Genomic DNA, 21,834 nt, shown 5'->3' on the forward strand with positions numbered 1-21,834 from the left:
ACTGCTGCTATTATATTACAATGTGTTTTTTGTGCGGTTAAACGCATCTTCATAAAGTCCGCCCGCATGCGGTTAATGACCGCGCTGCCAAAGTTGTTGCTGAACTGCTTGTGTTTTTGCTAACAGTTCTGCAATGCCTTGTAATGAACTATATACAGGCAGCCCCTAACAAACTTCAACACGGGTGAAAACGATGTCCATCAATTATTTCCTTTAAAAAACGCAAAAGAACTGCAGCATTACAGAGACAAAAAACGCATGCAGTTGACCGCATGCGGTTTTCAAACGCAACAAAACCGCATCAACGACGCACCATGTGGCCTTACCCTTAGGGCTTATTTAGATGAACGTATAATAGGTCCGTGCAACGCGCGTGATTTTCACGCGCCTCGCACGGACCTATGTTAGTCTATGGGGCCGCGTAGACTGTCCGTGAGTTTGACGCAGCGTGTGTCCGCTGCGTAAAATTCACGACATGTCCTATATTTGTGTGTTGTTCGCGCATCACGCACCCATTGAAGTCAATGGGTGCGTGAAAATCACGCGCAGCACACGGAAGCACTTCCGTGTGACGCGCGTGATTCGCGCAACAGCAGTAAAAAGTATGAATGAAAACAGAAAAGCACCACGTGCTTCTCTGTTTACAAACATACAGAGTGTCATAATGATGGCGGCTGCGAGAAAATCACGCAGCCGCGCATCATATGGTGATGACACACGGAGCTGTTAAGTACCTTTTGCGCGCGCAAAACGCACACGCTCGTGTAAATCCGGCCTTAGTGAATGGGGTTTTAACAAATCTCATTCACTCAGAGTAAAAAGTGTGCTCCAGATTCTAGACATGCTGCATATTTCCAAATCCACAGCTTGCCCTATCTGTTGTTAAAATGCCACAGATTTTCACAACGAATTTCATTTATTGCAGTGAGTGAAATCCATGCATAGATTCTGCATCAAAATCAACAACAAAATCTGTATGTAACACATGCAGAATTTATTGCGGATTTTTATCCCAGTTACACAACTACATTTTTACACATTGTGCTAACCTAGCCTGATGGCATCAGTGTAAGGCCAGGAACACACAGTTGTGATGCAGTTTTTGGTGCAGTTTTTTTTTGAGCCAAACAGAAGTGGAAACAAAAGAAAGGAGATGAATCAATCTTTTCTTTATACCTTTCCTGCCTTATCGATCCACTTCTGGCTTTGGCTTAAGAAACTGCACCAAAAACTGCATCAAAACCGTGTGTTTGTGATTTAAAAATCATTGTCATGTGGGCTCAAAATGGCAAAATAACGTATTTTGCAATATACTCATTTTTGTCTGCTGCTATTCTTGTGCTTCCAGTACCGCTCGTGTTCATGTTCCCTGTGTTGTCACTATGGACTTATCAGCATGCACAATAAGGCTGGATTCACACGAGTTCATTACGTCCGTAATTGACGGACGTATTTCGGCCGCAAGTCCCGGACCGAACACAGTGCAGGGAGCCGGGCTCCTAGCATCATAGTTATGTACGATGCTAGGAGTCCCTGCCTCGCTGCGGGACAACTGCCCCGTACTGTACTCATGTTTTCAGTACGGGACAGTTGTCCTGCAGCTAGGCAGGGACTCCTAGCATTGTACATAAGTATGATGCTAGGAGCCCGGCTCCCTGCACTGTGTTCGGTCCGGGACTTGCGGCCGAAATACGTCCGTCAATTACGGACGTAATAACCTCGTGTGAATCCAGCCTAAGGGTATATTGACGCGGTTAACAAAATACAGCTGAAAATACGGAGCTGTTTTCAAGGGAAAACAGCTCCTGATTTTCAGCCGTTATTTAATCAATCTCGCGTTTTTCGGGGCGTTTTTTACGACCGTTTTTGAAGCTGTTTTTCTATTGAATCAATGAAGTGTCATGCACTTATTTTTACGGGGCATCTTTTTACACGCCGTTTTTTGAAAATGAGGCGTAATAAACCGGCCCGAAAAACGGCTGAAATTAGCCCGTGTGAACATATCCTCACAGTTGGTAACTGGAGCAGAATTTGTGAGGTAAGTGTATTGCAAAGTTTGTTATATTGGGTCTTTAATCCTTAAATCAAAGAAAACCCCGGGGACATGGCATAGCACAAGTCTGCACAATAGAAAGCCTGTGGGTGTATTAGGGCACATTCAGACGTGGCGGAACTGCTGTTGAATTCCGCTGCGGACAGTCCTCAGTGGAAATCTTCAGCGGCCGTTTTTTACATTGTTTCCTATACCTTGTTAGGTAACTTAGTTCAGACGTTGAGGAAAATAACTGCGGAATTTAGGCTGTGGTGCAGAATTTTCATTCCACAGCATGCATGGCCGCCAGCGGAGAAGCAGCAGATTGTCACTGCAGATTTCAGCCTTTACAATGCGAAGGCTGAAATCTGCGGCAAGTCTACTGTGGTATCTGCAACGTCTGAATTACCTGTCAAATTCGTAATTGCCGCGAATTTGCAGCGGAAAAATTCCACCACGTCTGAACATGCCCAAACAGTATAGGTCTGGATACATTTATTTCATATACAAATTAATTTAGCCTTATCTTGTTTATATTTTAAACACTTTTTTTATATTATTATTGAACAATTATTTAAAGGGGTTGTCCCACAAAACACATGTATCCCCTATCCACAGGATAGGGGAAACTTGTGGGATCGCTGGGGGTCCGACCGCTGGGAATGGAGCACTTGTGTACATGTCTGACCGGCGCTCTATTCATTTCTATGGGACATCCGGCGCTTGTATCCGGCAGCTCCATAGAAATTAATGGAGCGCCAGTCACCCATGCGGACAAGCGCTCCATTCTCCTGGATCACTTCGGTGGACTTTTGGTTTCCCATTCTCCTTATCGTTGGGGGTCCCAGCGGTCGGACCCCCGGCAATCAAACATGTATCCCCTTTAACTCTTTATTAAAGTAGAACCACTTCAATACTTGCTGAAGTTTGTAATTCTGCCAGTGTCTCGCTCTACCCTTGGTGTCTTGATTTTTTGTGTTTTATCTCTGGACATGGCTCATCCATTATAATGAATTTCGCTGTCAAGTCGATTCTTGTTCTGATATTGAGAAATATGCCACTAAATATTACATAAACTTTGTATTGATTGTCTATTCTGAATTATTGCTGCGTTACCTTCTGAGAGTTAGTATTGGCATTTTTTGTAAGGAAGTAAAGATCAGTGAAAAACCCAAAGTCTACTGTAGATACTGTGACTTATTTTTATTTTCTTGTTTCTTCAGGGCAACGATTAACCAGATATCTTAGCAACATACATAATTTCCTAGTCTTTTGTTTCTACTAAGTAATTATGGTTCGTCTGACAGTTGATCTCATCGCACGGACCAACAATCACCTGCGCAGCAAGAAAGATGAAACCGTCACTCAGTATTTGAGAAGAGTGACTCATCTGAATTTCTCTAATAAACATATTGATTTTCTTGTAAGTACCATTGTTTTCTCTCTCTTTCTCTCCTCCCCAAAAAATATTCTGAAGCATTTATTTTAAAATGCAATGTGAAATTTTAGGAACGTGTACCAAAACAGCAGCTCAAAGGATGAATTGCGGACCCATTAATTTCTATGGGCCCATGCACACGACCGTTGTTTTCACAGACCGTGCGGGGGCCGCAATTGCAGACCGCAAAAACTCAGGACAAGTCATTTTACATTCCGCAATTGCGGTCCGGTCCCATTTTAATAAATGCATATCTCCTGTGTGCACAGTCAGTGATGTGGACGGCCCATAGATGGCACTCCGCGGCCGTCCGTGCCCGTAATCATGGGCCGTGCACACGGCCAAGGCCGTGTGCATAAGGCCTTTGGCTGGATTCATTGTGGCATTTTAATTTTATTTTTTTTCCAATTGTTTTTATTGTAATTTTCACCATAAACAACTCTTTTACAATGAAACAAAAACATCAACGCGACAAGAGCATTGTGATAGTATCAATGACTGATATTATAGCAGAAAATGCGTCAAATCATTGTGGCATTTTTAATGGCGTGTTTTGCAACGTTTTTTCATACAGTTTTATGTGTGGCCAGATGTTACATTAAACTCTATAGTAAAATATCAAATGCACTACACACAACTGCGTTTTGGTTTGTGGTGTTTTTGAGGCAATTTTGTGGTCTGGCGTTTTTTGCCAAATGCAGCATGCTCAGGTGTTTTTCCCATAGGCTGCACTAAAGAACATAAAACGTCATAAAAAACAAATGTTACATTTGAAAAATGCTAGCATTTTTAGAAGCATTTTTTTTTATGCAGTTTAAAACACCAGAAAAATTCTGTGTGTGAAGGAGGCCTTAGGCCAGGATCACGAACACCGTTTTTACGCAGTTTTTGTGGTGGTTTTGTGCTCAATTTTTTTGAGCCCAAGCCAGAAATGGATCGAAAAGAAAGGAAAGGCATAAAGAAAAGACTGATGCATCTCCTTTCTTTTTTGTCCACTTCTGAGTTTGGCTAAAAAAACTGAGCCAAAAACTGCATTAAAACTGTGTGTGATCCTGGCCTTACACTCCTGCAATTTAAAAGAGCAATAAAATGCTATAAACTCCAGTTTTATCCTATTTCTGGGTAACAATTACTTCTAGTAATTGGTCTCTCATGACCTGAGTGTAAAGGGCCTTTTTACACCGGCCGACAATCAGCCGGTGCAGCGAACGCCGATCAACGAGACATCGATGATCGGCTTTCGTTTGCTACTGTCACACGGAGCTGTGGATGGGGACGAGCGGTCGTTACTCCCATCGCTCGTCCCCATACATTATCATCATGGCAGCAGCGGGTCTCCCTGTTTACGCAGGGACACGCACTGCCGACAACGATAATATTTAACTTTTTTAAAACTATACAATCAGAAGATGATCAAGCTGAGATGATCATTCATCTGCTGATTGCTGCCCTGTTTAAACAGCGAAATTATCGGCAACGAGCATCATACGAACGCTCGTCTGCACGATAATCGCCCAGTGTAAAAGGGCCTTAACAGTACCTTTCTAGCTGACTTCCCTGTTGTTCTGCATTGACAGTAGTATGCCCAGAAGATCACCTGCATCCTTGAGCTACTGTGCAGGAAATATTAGCAAATTGCTTAACCAGTTCAGGACCGGGCTATTTTGCGCCTTCAGGACCAGACACCGTTTAGCCATTTTTAGCACGTGTTAGTTAAATGGCTATAACTTTTTTATTTGTTGGGCTAACGACATGATTTTTGCGATGTTTTTTCCCGTAGACAATGCAGGTTTCTTTTTCTATCGTTTTTATACACACCTTTTTTGCTATTTTAGAATTTGTATGAATTTGAATTGAGTGCTGTGTACAAATCATCAGAGAAGACAGAAGCAGCGAAAGCTGCTTCTATCCTCTCCTCAGGGTCCCCGGCAGTCACTGACAGCCGGAGACCCGACATTCAGCTGCCCGATCGCGTGGGCAGCAAGTTAAAACCCGAGCCGTAAAAAGTCTATGGCTCGGGTTTTAAGGACCCTGACCGCTGGCCGTAAAAATACAGCCAGCGGTCGGGAACCAGTTAAAGGGGTTTGCTATCTGAGACATTTATCGCTGATCTACGCTGTCTCCGTAACTCCCATAGTAGTGAATGGCAGTTACAGAAGCAGCGTAGCATGCAAGCTAAGCTGATTCTGTAACTACTATTCAGTTCTGTGGGACTTACGGAAACAGCGTAGCTCAACGAGCTACGCTGTTTTCTAATTCATGGTCGGATTTCACATGCTTCTGCTGCAACACAGAACAGCAGAACGGGGTTTAGGGGGCCCCGTTCTAGAGATAGGTTCTATCTGACATTTGTGACATATCCTGTGGATATGTCATAAATGTCTCTCATGGGAAAACCAGTTTAAATGTTAATTTGCTGATATTTGAGTGATCCTGCAGGGAAAGTTCTAATTCCATTGACAGACTATAAAGTATAACCGGAAGCCTTTCAGCCTGGTTGACACAGAACTGTTTGGTTCCCATTTTTGCTGCATTTTCTAGTTATCTAGTTATCTAGTTATCTAGTCAGGAGTAGATCCCAAAGAGAGTAAAAGTATAAATAAAAGACTTGTACTACTCTTCTTTTTTGGATGAAAACTGTGCTGTACAAGGCCTTCTCTGCTGATGAACATAGGTGAAACCTTCTGGAATTTAAATTTTCCCTGATCTTGAACTCAAACAGAAAAGATTCTACTAATAACATTGTGATTTGAAAATGTCACTTAAAGGGGTATTCCCACAATGAAGATCAGGTCTTAATAAACAACAGCTTAAAGAATAATAATATTTGTAATTAACATCAATTATATAAATCACATAGTTCATAAAAAAAATCCCTGCCCCAAGTACCCCAATACCTATAAATATTTGGATCGAGTTGCAACTGGTTACGTCCTGCAGTAGTTCCCATTTTGCAGGACGAACATGCGCAGATGAGTTCACTTGACTCAATGCATCGGAGCTGTGCTACACCACCCTAATACAGTGTTTTAGTTCTGTAAGTGCAGGGCAGGCATGGAGTTGGAGTCCTTAGTGCCGCTTCGCCAGGCATGCAATGTACAGTATTCCTCCGTGCAGTGCGGCTCAGAGGATGTAATCCTGAGCATGCGCAGAACGCTGCATCCAAAACCCACCAACAATGAGCTTCTACAACTGAGTTGAGTACAAGTAGCAGTTTCTACGGATTTCATAAGGGGAGGTATATGCACCGCACATAGAAGAGCTCATGGGAAGTGTAGTTCTTCACATTGCAATGGGGGTCACGTGACACACTTTGCAGGGCCACCCATTTCAGGTGGAAAAAAGATATCGGAGCCGCAGGGATCAGAATAGAGCAGCAGGCGGTAGACAACAGGGACCGTACAGTAAGCATAGAGTTTGGTGAAAATATTTCAAAGTGGGAAAACGCCTTTAAGTAATTTGCTAATGATTTCTGAAAAGTAGCCCAAATGAGGCACTATGCTTTAAACAGTCCAGTCACTATGATAGCCATGTTCTTGAATTATCTAAATATTCCAAGAATAAATCCTAATATCTGCTCTCCAGGGCTTGTTGATTCTTACAGGCATTTGTCATCGTCATAAATGTGTCCATTGTACAAGGCAAAAAAGCCATACAAATATGTGTGGTGTGTATGCGTGAGGGCAGTGTCGCTTTTGTAGCTCTTGTAGGCTTGTGTTCCCATGACACATCAACTTTCACTCTGCTTTCAAGTTACATTACATTGACGTGTTAACATTTCATGCTCTTCCACATAGCTGAACAGCAGTTTAAGCAATAATTGGTGTGTTCACCTTGGCTTGTTCACCTCTGTCAGCAGAGTTTTTCCTGCTAGTTCTGTGATTTTACACGTTAATTAACTATTTTAGACATTGTCTTAGGAGACTGTCCAAATTCTATGTCAGGTGACAGGTAATACTTCCATGGAGAGACTATAAATCGTATAAACATTAGACATGTTGCACTGTTTATAATGGGAGTAACATGTACTTGTCAGATTTAATGTAAAGCATTGCACACATATATAAAGTTCCAGTATTACATTTCACTACATTTAGTGGAGTTCAGTTTGACCACTTCTTGATAAATGTTTGTACAGCAACTTGTCCCTTGCAGAAGCGATTCATGTTCTTTAGGGATATTACACCATATATATCTAGTTTATTAAATTAAAAGAGAATCCATAAGTGCATTACAAAAGCCTTTTTTTGTGTGGTCACCAAAGGGGAGAACTGTATGTTTGCTGAGGAATCGATTGTTGCCATCGATAGGACTAGCTTTTGATGCATATTTGTTTGGTATTTGACACTGTTTTTTTTAGACTTTGACAAACCAACGTGAAATAAATACAAATAGTGGCACTTAGGAGAACCAAGGCTGAATAAATTATTAAAAGTGATCTTTTATTAAATAGTCATTAAAACGATTAAAGAGGGAACAAGTTCAAAAATTTCAATTTGTCGATATAGCATATTAGGGACTTGCAGGAGGCGTTTAGAGACCTAAAAACGCTCAGATATTTGCTAATAGGTAAGTATAATAAAATATACAGGGGGTTCATAAGTAGGTATACGGGGGAAATTGTTCAAACAGTATAATTACAATTTTGTAAGGCAATTATTAGAAAAATAACTCGGTCCGATGAAACCAACTTTAGACTTTCAGGAAGCTGGTAATAGTCACAACTGAGTTGATTACTTAACAGAAAACCCCCTTACAGCAATTGAAGAACAGTTGAATCAACCTGGGGTTACAGTTTGGGCAGACTTTTCATGTAAAGGGATAATTGGTCCTATCTTCTACAATACAATGGTTACCTCAGACCTTAAAGAGGCTCTGTTACTACATTATAAGTGCCCTATCTTGTACATAATGTAGATTATAGCAGTGTTTTTTATTTAGAAAAACAATCAATTTTGATCAAGTTATGACCTATTTTAGATTTAAGCTAATGACTTTCTTAATGCCCAACTGGGCGTTTTTTAGCTTTTGACCAAGTGGGCGTTGTGAAGAGAAGTGTATGTCGCTGACCAATCAGCATCATACACTTCTCTCCATTCATGTACTCCGCACATAGTGATCTTGCGAGATCACGATGTGCTGTCACTTACTCACACATTAACTTTACTGAAGCGTCTTGAGAGTGAATAGACATCATCTCCAGCCAGGATGCGATGTCTATTCACAATCCCGACACTTTGGTAACGTTTTTGTGTCACTTACTCACACAGCCCATCGAGATTGCGCTGTGCTGTCATTTACAGCTTGATCTCGCGAGATTACGCTTGCTGTCATTAAGTCCCACACAAACGTTACCGAAGTGTCGGGATTGCGAATAGATATCGCGTCCTGGCTGGAAGCGATGTCTATTCACTCTCAAGACACTTCAGTAACGTTAATGTGTGAGTAAGTGACAGCACATTGTGATCTCGCAAGATCACTATGTGCTGAGTACATGAATGGAGAGAAGTGTATGACGCTGATTGGTCAGCGTCATACACTTCTCTTTACAATGCCCACTTGGTCAAAAGCTAAAAAACGCCCCGTTACAGCGCCGATCACATTATGGAGGAGATAGGGCACTTATAATGTGGTGACAGAGCCTCTTTAACATCCTCCAAGAAAATGTAATACCACAATTGCGTTGGAGCATGAAAATGAAGACTTCTACTTTCAGCAAGATGGAGCCCCTCTTCTCTATGCTTTAGCGGTGTGTAATTTTCTTGACAAAAAATTACCCAATAGGTGAATAGGTAGACAAGGTCTGGTTGAATGGCCACCACAATCACCAGACTATACCCCAATGGACTTTTTTTTTGAGGAGTTATCAAAAATAAGTTATATTCAAGAAAACCACGCATGGTTGATAACATGATTCAGTTCATAAAAGAAACATGCCAAGAAATGAATGCCAATATAAAACTTTGTGCCAAAGTGTGAGTGTAAAAACTAGAATACAGCAATGTGTAAATAGTGAGGGCGCCAATTTCAGCATATAAGAGATTTGACTTAATTGTTTTCTTATTCTATAAAATACTATTTAAACTGCATACCTATTATTATATTTACCTATTATTTAAACTATATACCTATTTATGCACCCGCTTGTGTATATAATGTAATGGTATGTGCACACGACCTTTTTTCAGACATAATGGAGGCATTTTACGCCTCAAATTACGCCTGAAAATACGGCTCCAATACGTCGGCAAACATCTGCCCATTGCTTGCAATGGGTCTTACGATGTTCTGTGCAGATGAGCTGTCATTTTACGCTTCGCTGTCAAAAGACGGCGCGTATAATTACGGCCGCGTCAAAGAAGTGCAGGACACTTCTTGTGACGTAATTGGAGCCGTTTTTCATTGACTCCAACTACGTCCGTAAAAGACGCTGCGAAAAACGCGTGCACTTGTAAAAACGTCTGAAATTCTGGAGCAGTTTTTTGAAAACAGCTCCATAATTTCAGACGTATTTGGCGTTGTGGTGTGCACATACCCTAACAATGACTTGGAAATTGGACAAGCAGACAAAGATGTAAAGCTAACCTAATATGCCATACTATTTATGCCATCTTTATCTCTTTAGGATGACCTGTCTGCGTGCAAAAATCTCACAGTCTTATACCTTTATGACAATAACATTAGGGAAATAAGGATTCTTGGATTCCTAACAGCTCTAACTCACCTGTACCTCCAGAATAACTGCATTACCTGCATAGAAAGTCTGAGTGGATTGAAACAACTTGAGAAGCTGTAAGTTCAACACTTTTGTTGCAGATCCAATATTTATTTTCTTCAGTGTGTTATAGTTTCTTTTCATAGTTTAAGGGGGTTATCCGGAATTTTACAAACTTGACAGCCGGGCAAGGGATGAAATTGCATAGTAAACGAATGGATACTTATCCCCAGAAGTGCACCCTACTCCAGATCTGAGTTCTCCACCGCTCCGGTGCTGGAGGATCTTGCCGCTCATTGACACGTGGCGCTGTAGCCAATCGCTGGCCTCAGTAGTGATGTGCTATTAACAGCACGAGACTGTTGATGCAGAGAACGGGACCTCAGTGCGGTCATGGGGGGCAATTCAGTGGGGTAGAGTATCTGTTCGTTTATTATGTAATTCCAGGGGGCGTGGCCAGCGGGCAACATGGACGGTCGTGTTTGAGAGGAGCTCCCGGGGACCGTATGTAATCCTGACTCAACCTGGCACATTTCTACCTCCATTCTGAGTAGACTGAATCTGCTCTTCCTTGCACCTGTCCCATGGACTCTGGAACGTACTCTGGTTGCTAGGTCACCGGAGCTGTGTTTGCCGTTTGTACCGTGTGGCGGGTTGCGGCCTCTTTCACCATATCTACCTACTTCTGGCCTCGTTGCGCCAGCTCTGGACTGTGGTGAAGGGGCAGGCTGATCCAGAGATAGCCCACCCTCAGTGACGCATATTGACTCCCCTTCGTCGGCTACTGTGACCGTGAATTCACGTTGCTCCCCTCCTCAGGCTTGACTGATGCAAGTTGCAACCTGCGACATACAGGTACTGCTTTTTTACATATGCCACGCGGTCATCATCCTGAACTGTCTGGCTACTTGCTGACCACCATAGCTAATCTGTCGGATTTGGCCATATACATTATTTTACACATCATTGGACCACATTGTGTATAAAGGAGACTTTGTTTTGTTGATCTTCTGTTATCGTGCGGATTTGTGTTCTCCTCCATTTCTATTTTGCTGCATACCATGCATAGATCGAAGCACCAGTCGGCTGTAGACAAACTGAAAGATTTTGCTCATAATGAGCAGGATGATGACAATTTGGGTATGTTCACACGGCCTAATTTCGGCCGTTTTTGGGGCCGTAAATGGCCGAAAAATCGGAAGCAGAACGCCTCCAAACATCTGACTATTGATTTCAATGGAAAAAACTGCGTTCTGTACCGATTTCTATGTGGCCGTTTTGTTAAATGGCCGCGTAAAAAAACGGCCGCGAAAAAGAAGTGCAGGACACTTCTTGGGACGTTTTTCGAGCTGTTTTTCATTGACGCTGTAGAAAACAGCTCCAAAAATGGCCGTAAAAAAATGCTGCAAAAATTGCGAATGGCTTAAAAAACGTCTGATAATCAGGAGCTGTTTTTCCTTGATAACAGCTCCGTATTTTCAGACGTTTTTGAGTTTGTGTGTGAACATACCCTTCCTCTCCACGCAAGACTAGATCTACTCATACCAAGGGTAGGGAGGAAGATCCTCACTCACACAGTGGGATGGATTCCGATGCTGAACAGGAGCCTACACTCAGTCAGGTCTCTATACAACTTTTGACGGCTATTGAAGACCTGTTAGGGTATGTGCACACACACTAATTACGGACGTAATTCGGGCATTTTTGCCCCGAATTACGTCCGAAAATAGCGCCTCAATAGCGTTGACAAACATCTGCCCATTGAAAGCAATGGGCAGACGTTTGTCTGTTCACACGAGGCGTATATTTACGCGCCGCTGTCAAATGACGGCGCGTAAATAGACGCCCGCGTCAAAGAAGTGACCTGTCACTTCTTTGGCCGTAATTGGAGCCGTTATTCATTGACTCCAATGAATAGCAGCGCCAATTACGTCCGTAATGGACGCGGCGTTCAAGCGCCTGCACATGCCGTTACGGCTGAAATTACGGGGATGTTTTCAGGCGGAAACATCCCCGTAATTTCAGCCGTTACGGACGCTGTCGTGTGAACATACCCTTAAACGTCTTTGACAGGAAAGATCGACGGGATTAAAATCGGTGTTAGTTTACTTTGTCAAGACATGCAAAATATGAGGGGTCGCATGGGAGACTTGGAGGGATGCCTCTCTCATGTAGAGTATAGAATTGACCCTTTGACCACTACCCTTGCTACTACCACACGGAAGGCAGATGCTTGCCAATCCAAGACCGATGACCTGGAGAATCGGCTACGCCGTAATAATTTGCACGTCATTGGCCTGCTGGAGAAGGCTGAGGGTCAGACTCCTGAAGAGTTCATTGAACTCTGGCTCAAATCCACCTTGGGAGAGACGGTCTTTTCCGCTTGTCTTGCGGTTGAAAGGGCACACCGTGCTCCGGCTAAATCACCGCCACCGGGATCTGCTCCACGGCCTTTCCTGGTTAGGTTACTGAATTACAGAGACCAAGAGACAGCTCTGCGTCCGGCAAGATTGAAACTCCGCTGAAGTTCAAAAATTCCACTGTCTCTATATTTCCCGTCTTTACGGCAGACCTTCAGAAGCAGCGCGTCACCTTTACTGAAGTCAAAATAAAGTTTAAAGATCGCAGCATTCTTTACTCAATGGCATACCCTGCTCGCCTTCGAATTGTACACGACGGTAAAGTGATCTTTTTGCATAGCCCAGCTGAGGCACACGAATGGCTACAGTTATACCCTCTGACGGCCTGATAGGCCTTGAGACCACCGCCCATCGACACTTCAGTTAGACTCTCTACATTTCCTCACTTATACCACCTGAGGCTCTGGTTATGACGGACGATGTTGCTTATTACTTTGTCTACTTTATGCCTCATATTGCTAAATGTTTTTTCTCCCGTTATGTTTCTTTCCATTGTGAGGTGGTTTATTATGTTAAATATACCTTCACTCCTTATGTCTATTATTTACTTGCATTGGTCAGTGAGGGGAGACACCCCATTTTCTCTATATACCTGTGATACTTCAATCCGACTCTCAGATTTGTTACTACTGCATGTTTTCTGCTGCCAGGTTGTATACCTGACCTTATCACAGTCGGGTATTCCCCATTCTCATTTTCATTCCTGAATATTAGCCCAGCCCTTACCCCTGGGTAGGGCCATCTTCAGGTTTTCTTCTTATGTTATTTTGTTAAGTTCTATGGTTAGTATTGCATATGTCTATGCCGTCAGCTCCTATAGATATGTCTATACACCCCTTTGTTCACTTTTTATTGAATATTATTATATTGCTCTCTGCCGATATTCCATTGTATGTAGTATATCTCTATTGTTGTTTCTATGGCAATTGTCTCTAAACCGTATTTCGTGGAATGTACGTGGTTTGGGAGCTGTGCATAAACGAGCCTTGGTATTATCACATATTAGACGATCCAGCCCCCACCTCATAGGCCAACAAGAAACTAACCTTACGGCTGATAAATCAGACTGCCTTAAGGAACCTTGGATACAATGTGGGTGTCATTCTTCATTCTTTCCATATCTCTTACTTGAGAGGAGTCTCTCTTCTAATCCATCGCTCTATACGTTGGAACCCCATACATATACGTAGAGACCCCGTGGGCAGATTTATATTTGTTTATGCTAAAATTGATACTAAGCTGTATGTTATGTGTATCTATAATCCTCCACAAACTAACGCTTCTGTTCTTCAGGCGGCGATTGTTTTTGCCCATCAGTTTCCGAGACTTCAATCAGGTAATGTCCCCACCTATGGACCATCACCCCTGGGGTCCCACCCCCACTTTGGCACCTTCGACCCCTTTAAGTCAACTGATAGAGAGGGCCGGTTGGATCGATCTATGGAGATATCATCATCATCCGCAGGTTCTGGAATATACCGGTCACTCCGCTGAGCGGCACGCTCTTTCCAGAATCGATTATGCTTTTGGTCCCGCTAATTTGTCACTATATACTTCTTTGGTTTCCCATGAACGCAGAGGCATCTCAGACCACAGTGCAATACTTGTTAGGCTGGAATTTCCAGGGCGTCGTTTGATACCCAATTGGTGGTTGCATCCTTTCTGGTTGACACTGATCAGCCCTTCAGATCGTATTCCAGATCAAATCGTGCAATTCTTGATCTCCCTATCCTAGTTCATGATCTCCCTAGCCTCCATACCCTAAAATGGGATACCTTCAAAGCTTAATTACGTGGCTGCTTACGGTCCACGATTTCCAACATAAAAACATCCACAGCCTACTTACAGCGAGACATGGTGGACCATGTGGCTGCAGCGGAATCGTTATACATTTCTGACCCTACAGAAGCTCGTAAAATTGATTGGTTTACTTTGACTCGTTCATATAGACACCAACTCCACATTAAAACCAAGCGCAGACTTTTTTTTTTTTTTTTTACACGCCAGTATTATTTTGAAATGGGCAATCAATCCAGTCAATTGCTAGCCCACTTAAGTAAGCAGGTAAACACCTCAAATTCCGTTTTAAAGGGGTGTTCCCACTAGGGACGTTTATGACATATCCACAGGATATGTCATAAATGTCAGATAGATGCGGGTCCCACCTCTGGGACCCACACCTATCTCTAGAACGGGGCCCCCTAAACCCCATTCTAGTTTTGTCTACTATCGCTGACTCCCGGCCGCTTCCTAACTTTATGGTCAGGATTTACGAAAACAGCGTAGCTTGCTGAGCTACGCTGTTTCCGTAACTCCCATAGTAGTGAATAGCAGTTATGGAAGCAGTGTAGCATGCGAGCTACGCTGTTTCCGTAACTACCATTCAGTTCTATGAGGCTTATGAAAACAGCGTAGCTCAGCGAGCTAAGCTGTTTTCACCTTCATGGTCGGAATTCAGCTGACACACACAGAGGTAGAACGGGGTGTAGGGGCCCCGTTCTATAGATAGGTGCGGGTCCCAGAGGTGGGACCCGCATCTATCTGACATTTATGACATTTCCCGTGGATTGCGGTTCATACTGACCGACTTCCTTTGTCAATGTAGATTATAAAGTTCTAACCAAAATATTTGCTAAAAAGATTAAATCAAGTTATTCTGACATTTATTCACCCAGATCAAACCGGGTTTATGCCCTGGAAGTCCACCACTATCAATATTAAAAGAGTACAAACAATCATACAGGTGGGCAGGGCACATAATATGCCATGGGCTATCGCATCATTGGACACCATAAAGGCGTTTGATTCTGTTGAATGGCCGTTTCTTATGGCTTGCCTTCAGTTATTGCCTTCGGTAATTTTATGGCCTGGATCCAACTATATAAATCCCCTACAGTCAATGTAGTGGTTAATGACATCTCCTCTAATTCTTTTCCTCTTGCCCAGGGAACAAGGCAGGGCTGCCCCCTCTCTCCGGCTTTATTTGCAATAGCTTAAGAGGCCATAGCTATTAGTTTAATATCTGACCCTATGATGGGGGGGGGCGACTAGTGTAGTGGGCCTATATGCGCACGACATGGTCCTTTTTCTGCGTAATCCCAATGTATCTTTTGGTCTTGTTATCCGTTTACTTGATTCATTTGCACAGTTTTTCAAGTTAATTGGCAGAAATCGGCTCATACAGCTCATAACCCGCCTCCTGATCCTTTACAATCCCAGTGCGGATTGGCTGTAGTAGATAAATTAGAATATTTGGGAATCACCATGGTTCTTCATCATACTGCCGTAAAGGCTGAAACTTTAGACCCATTACTAACTCATATGAATGAAGTTAAAATTATGGTCTAAACTACCTTTATCGGTAGTGGGACGTATTAACCTGGTGAAGATGGTCATTCAGCCCAAATATCTTTACACACTGTAGCATGTGCTGATCTCAGTTGCTCAATCATACTTCCGTTCAATAAACTCCCAGCTCATTATATTCACTTTGGGTTTCTGACGATTGAAAATTAAACTGACTACCCTGCAAGGCCCTAAGGTTCACAGGGGAATGGTCTTATCAGATTTTCATATATATTATCTAGCGGGCCAATTACATGGATTGAGAAATTGGTTGGTAGATGCACCGATTTTGGACTCTACTCATTTCCTGACCTCCTTGGTAGCTGGAAACAGTTTTAATCAGTTATTTAGAATACCCCCAGTTTACAAGGCAGACTGAGCTGCTCCCCCTACATAGAGCGCCTCTGGTTTTGTGGCGTGCATCTAAGGCTTTGCTACATTTTAGAGATACTCTCCCAGATTTACCTTTGTGGCAAAACCCCACCTTGCCATCCCTACAGACCGTGCCGGAGCCTCAATTCCGGCAACGCCTGGGTGTGGTGAGGGTTGGTGTGTTCAGGGACGGATCCTTCCTCACATTAACTCAATTACAGGAATCTCACCATTTCCCCCAACTGCAATGCTATAGATACCTGTCACGGTCACAGGGTATGTGGACCCACTAGGCCGCTCCGCCGTAGCGGAGAGGCAGCTGACCAGGTCACAGTCTATATGAAATTCAATAGTAGATAGTAACGCTTGGGTTCCTGAACTAGTCCAGACGGTGGCTGTGGACTGGGATAAACTAACAACGTTCAGGCAAGGATTAGAAGGCCTGGGGCCTTCTTATAGACCAGGAAATCGTGGCAGTTGATGATGATGACGATTTCCTTTGTGCGTGCGCTGGCCCTTTAAGGCCGGGCACGAGCGTGCGCTTGCACCCTACGGAGTCTGGAGTCCACACCTTGGCGTTCACACCCTCCTTGGTAAGGTAGACATGGGAGCCGTCAGAGAAGAGAAGTTAGGAATAAACTGTCGGTAGAAATTGGCGAATCCCAGGAACCGCTGAATGGCCCTTAAGCCTTGAGGACGTGGCTACTCCAGGACAGCTTTCACTTTCTCAGGATCCATCTTGAGGCCTTGATCCGAGATGATGTAGCCCAGGAAGGGCAGAGAAGTCTTCTCAAAGACGCACTTCTCCAGCTTGGAGTATAAATGATTCTCCCTTAATCTTAGTAGAACCTGACGGACATGCCTCCGATGAGTCGTCGGATCTGGGGAGAAAATCAAAATATCATCGAGATAAACAACAACACAGACATAGAGGAGATCTCGGAAGATATCATTAACGAACTCCTGAAACACTGTGGGAGCGTTACACAGTCCGAAGGGCATCACTAGGTATTCGTAGTGCCCGTCCTGGGTGTTAAATGCCGTCTTCCATTCATCACCCCGGCGAATCCGGACTAGATTATAAGCCCCCCCGCAGGTCTAGCTTAGAAAATTTTTTGGCTCCTCGTATGAGATCAAACAGCTCAGATATAAGTGGCAAAGGGTATTTGTTCTTGACCATGATCTGGTTGAGACCACGGTAGTCAACGCAGAGTCGAAGGGATCCGTCCTTCTTTTTAACGAAGAAGAATCCAGCCCCGGCTGGGGAGGAAGACTTTCGTATGAAACCCCTCTCCAGATTCTCCTTAAAATAGGCCGACATGGATAGAGACTCAGGCAAGGAGAGAGGATATACTCGACCACTGGGGAGAGAGGCATTAGGAACTAGCTCAATGGGGCAGTCATAAGTCCGATGTCGAGGCAGCGTCTCAGCCTCCCTTTTGCTGAAAACATCTGCATACTGAGCAAACTGGGGAGGCAGTCCCGCCAATGACTGAGGCAGAGGAGGCTTGACAGGATGGATCTGCAATAGACAACGACCATGGCACTTGGAGCCCCATTGGAGAATTCCAGTCCAGGACTGGGGCATGTAGTCGAAACCAAGACAGGCCCAGTAGAACAGGATTGATGGCCTTGGGCAAAACAAGGAAAGAAATCAGTTCAAAATGAAGGACTCCAGCCTGGAGCATCAACGGCTTGGCTTTAGAAATGATGGGATCAGGCAGAGGCAGTCCATTAACTGAGGCAACAGCGAAAGACGTCTCTAGTGGGACTGTGGGCAACTGAAGAGGATCCACATCTCTCTCTGGATGAAGTTTACATCAGAACCAGTGTCAAGATAGGCAGAAACTTGATGCATCCTCTCGCCGGATACTAAGGTCACAGGAATAGCAGCTTGGAACAGAATGCTTTATTAGGTACTGTACCATCTAGGGTTGTCTCTCCAATCAGTCCTAGGCAACGGGGTCTCTCTGGCCTCTGGGGACACAGGCGCACAATATGACCTCCGATGCCGCAATACAGACAAAGTCCAGAAGTGCGTCTGCGTTGTCTCTCTTGGGTAGACAATCTGACATAGTTACTCTGCATAGGATCCTCTGGTGGGACGACTGAGGAGGATTGCTGGAAAGTAGAATCCAGCCTAGGAAGTTCTCTTTCCCGGAGAACCTCTTGGGAACACTCCCAGATCCTCATGTCAACCCGGCAGGCGAGTAGGATAAGATCGCCAGGGTAGATGGCAGATCGCGAGCAGCCAGCTCGTCCTTGATCCCTGAAGACCGTCCCTGCCAGAATGTGGCCACCAAAGCCTCGTTGTTCCAGGTCAATTCAGCAGCCAGGATACGGAACTGAATGGCATACTCGCCCACGGAGATGTCTCCCTGATGTAGGGTCAGCAAGGATGCAGCAGCCGAGGAAACTCCCAGGTTCCTCAGAGATCGGGCGGAAGGTCTTTAAAAAGCACTGCAAGTCACGGGTCTATGGTCCCTGATGTTCCCACAGAGGATTAGCCCATGCCAGGGCTTTGCCAGTAAGGAGAGAGATGATGAAGGCGATCCTGTTGTCATCCGAAGAGAAGGACCTGGCATGTAGTCTGAAGTGGATCAGGCACTGCTTCAAAAATTACCTGCAGGACCTCGGATCTCCGTCATAGCATGGAGGTAGCGGCAAGAAACACGGGATTGGTAGCAGTACAGACAGGAAGTGTAGCAGGAGGAACAGCAGGAATGGGTGCGGTGACGACTGTGGTTGGAGCAAGCAGCCGATGGGCAATGGCGTTCACCGACAGAAGGAGTTGGTCTTGTTGTGACTGGAGATCCTCCATCTCGGCCAACCTGGCTTGTGTCGTCAAGGTCTCAGGTTGACCAGCAGGGTCCATGGCTTGAGCGTACTGTCACGGTCACAGGGTATGTGGACCGACTAGGCCGCTCCGCCGTAGCGGAGAGGCAGCTGAGCAGGTCACAGTCTATATGAAAGTCAATAGTAGATAGTAACGCTTGGGTTCCTGAACTAGTCCAGACGGTGGCTGTGGCTTCAGCACGGATGGAGGCCGGTGCAGCAGGTAGCGCCAGACGTGGCGGGCAGTATCCAATGTGGCAGAAGACACTGGACATGGAAAACGACAGCAGGTGCAGTAGGCATGACTCCAACACTGGTATGCACAGGAACAAGAACAGTACGGGACACAGGAACAGGAAACAGGGCACGGGTAACAACTTGAACGGGAAACACTAAGGGACCATTCACAAGACAGACTGGGATAAACTAACAACGCTCAGGCAAGGATCAGAAGGCCCGGGGCCTTATAGACCAGGAAAGCGTGGCAGTTGATGATGTTGACTATTTCCTTTGTGCCGGACCTTTAAGGCCAAGCACGAGCGTGCGCGCGCACCCTACGGGACACAGCGGAGCGGAAGTGAGCGCTGGCGTCTCCTAGGAAGGAGATGGGGACCAGCGCACATGGATCCATGGCTGCGGGCGTCGGGAGGTGAGTAAACCCGACGGGCCGCGGCCATGGACACTACAATACCTCCAACTTCGACATGCTATTCAGTTCCAAATCCCACCCCATAATATTACTATCTCTGTGTATCCTCTGATTGGTATACTGAAGTCACAGGGTCCCAAGGGCCTCATATCTGCATTATACATTAATCTATTATCAGCTAAAGTAACCTCAACGCTGTTGCCAGTATATGATAAATGGTTATTGCAGATCCCGGAACTCACCCCTGATGAGAAGAATCAGGTATTGAGCTCCCACATGACAGTTTCTCCAGCAGTTCATAACAAACTTATTCAACTGTGTGTTATATATCAGACTTATTTAACACCAACTAGATTACATAAAATGGGCAGAATGCCCACTTCAACGTGTTATAGATGCTATCGCCTAGAGGCGAATTTCTGGCACCTTATTTGGAATTGCCCTTACGTCTCCACCTTTTGGACACGAGTATTTGATTTTCTTACATCCCTTCTACCCATCCATGTGCCCACTTCCCCTAAAGCTGCTTTATTTGGTATTTTGGATGAAGAACAATGGCCACACCATACCGGCATATTCTTGAGAGAATCTTTGTTCTTAGCCAAGAAAGTCATAGCGACGCACTGGATGGCAGACAAACCGCCAACACTCTCACAGTGGAAAACACTTGTAAATACTGCTGTATCCTATGAAAGATTAGTGTTTCAGCATCGGGGTTCTCCTACTAAATTCAATAAAGTGTGGGGTCTGTGGTTGGGAACGGCTGACTCCATTGCTATAGAGGACTTATAAGTTAAAAAATGTATTTGGAGTTTCTAATGCTAGCACTCATTGATCCATTTTCCTCTATTCTCTTTCTGTTCATGTATCTGCAAGATGGCATAGCCAATAAGTTGTTTCTTTTATTTTTTTTTGGTTCTACTAAAGAAAAACAGTTCTTATGTTGCTAAGATGCTATATTCTTTATGTTCTCTATTATTGACTGTAACATTTTTCCTATACATCTGAGATGTTCTATCAATTTATACTTTATTCTGTTTGCAACATTTTAAATAAAATGAATTTAATATAATGGAATTCCATACCCTGCCCTCATGCCAATTTTGTATTTAATGTATCTCTAATGGTATGTTCACACATAGTGTTCCGGTCAGCTTTTTTGGCATTTGTTTTGTAAAAAATTTGTGGCATTTTATTTTACCCTAGATAGAAAAAGTTGTATAGAATTGAAAAAGGAAAGAAAACAAATAAAAATTGACAAAAATATATTCTCAAGATTCTTCAAGATTCTAAATGTAAGATAATGTATGATACTTTATGTCAACGTCTTTGTACAAAAAGATGAAATTGCAGTGATGGTATAACAGGGAGGGCCTTCTACTTTTTCTTGCTTTTTGGTTCAGTTATTTAAGCCAAAGCCAGAAGTGGGTACTAAAGAAAGGAAAGGTGTAAAGAAAAGACTGATGTGCCTCCTTACTTTTGTGTTCACTTCTGTGTTTGGTTTATAAAAAACTGAGCTAAAAACTGCATCAAATGTTTGTGTGTAGTACTGGCTACTGTATTGTCTATTGTACTGTATTGTCTTTTTCTGCTGCACCTTTTCCAATGTCACTCTTTTCTCCACAGGTATTTAGGAGGAAATTATCTCACTGTCATTGAAGGACTGGAAGGTCTTCAGGAATTGAGAGAACTGCATATTGAGAGCCAGAAGATTCCACCAGGAGAGAAGTTATTGTTTGATCCTAGAACACTTCATTCCTTATCTGTTAGTATCAATATGTTCTATTTTTCAGTTACTCAAGTTGGTAATTTTAATGTACATGAAAGACTATAAAATCATGGAAACAAAAGGGAGTTATGTTTACAGTTGCAAGAAAAGGAAAGGGAACCCTTTTGGAATTATCTGTATTTTTGCATTGACTGCTAATAAAATATGCTCTACTTGTTATCTTAGGCTTCGTTTACATCTGCGTTGGAGGCTCCGTTAAAATGCCAGACAGTCCGGTAAAATGGCGGACACCATGACGG

The 21,834-nt window shown here is 43.8% G+C and overlaps 1 protein-coding gene across 6 annotated transcripts in view; it reads left to right on the top strand.

Annotated features, from left to right (window-relative positions):
* The window catches only part of PPP1R42 (protein phosphatase 1 regulatory subunit 42), a 125,026-nt gene that overhangs the window by 2,266 nt on the left and 100,926 nt on the right, over positions 1–21,834 (top strand). For all 6 annotated transcript variants that reach the window (XR_012847624.1, XM_075826154.1, XM_075826152.1 and 3 more), the window contains exons 2-4: positions 3,256–3,455; positions 10,096–10,262; positions 21,433–21,571. Coding sequence is in view for 5 of the 6 variants with exons in the window: in XM_075826154.1 (XP_075682269.1) it covers positions 3,324–3,455; positions 10,096–10,262; positions 21,433–21,571 (438 nt within the window). In the remaining variant the exon portion in view is untranslated. The remainder of the gene's footprint in view (positions 1–3,255; positions 3,456–10,095; positions 10,263–21,432; positions 21,572–21,834) is intronic.

This window comes from Rhinoderma darwinii, chromosome 5 (assembly GCF_050947455.1).
Source record: "Rhinoderma darwinii isolate aRhiDar2 chromosome 5, aRhiDar2.hap1, whole genome shotgun sequence".
In the NCBI taxonomy this organism is placed as follows: Eukaryota; Metazoa; Chordata; class Amphibia; order Anura; family Rhinodermatidae; genus Rhinoderma; species Rhinoderma darwinii.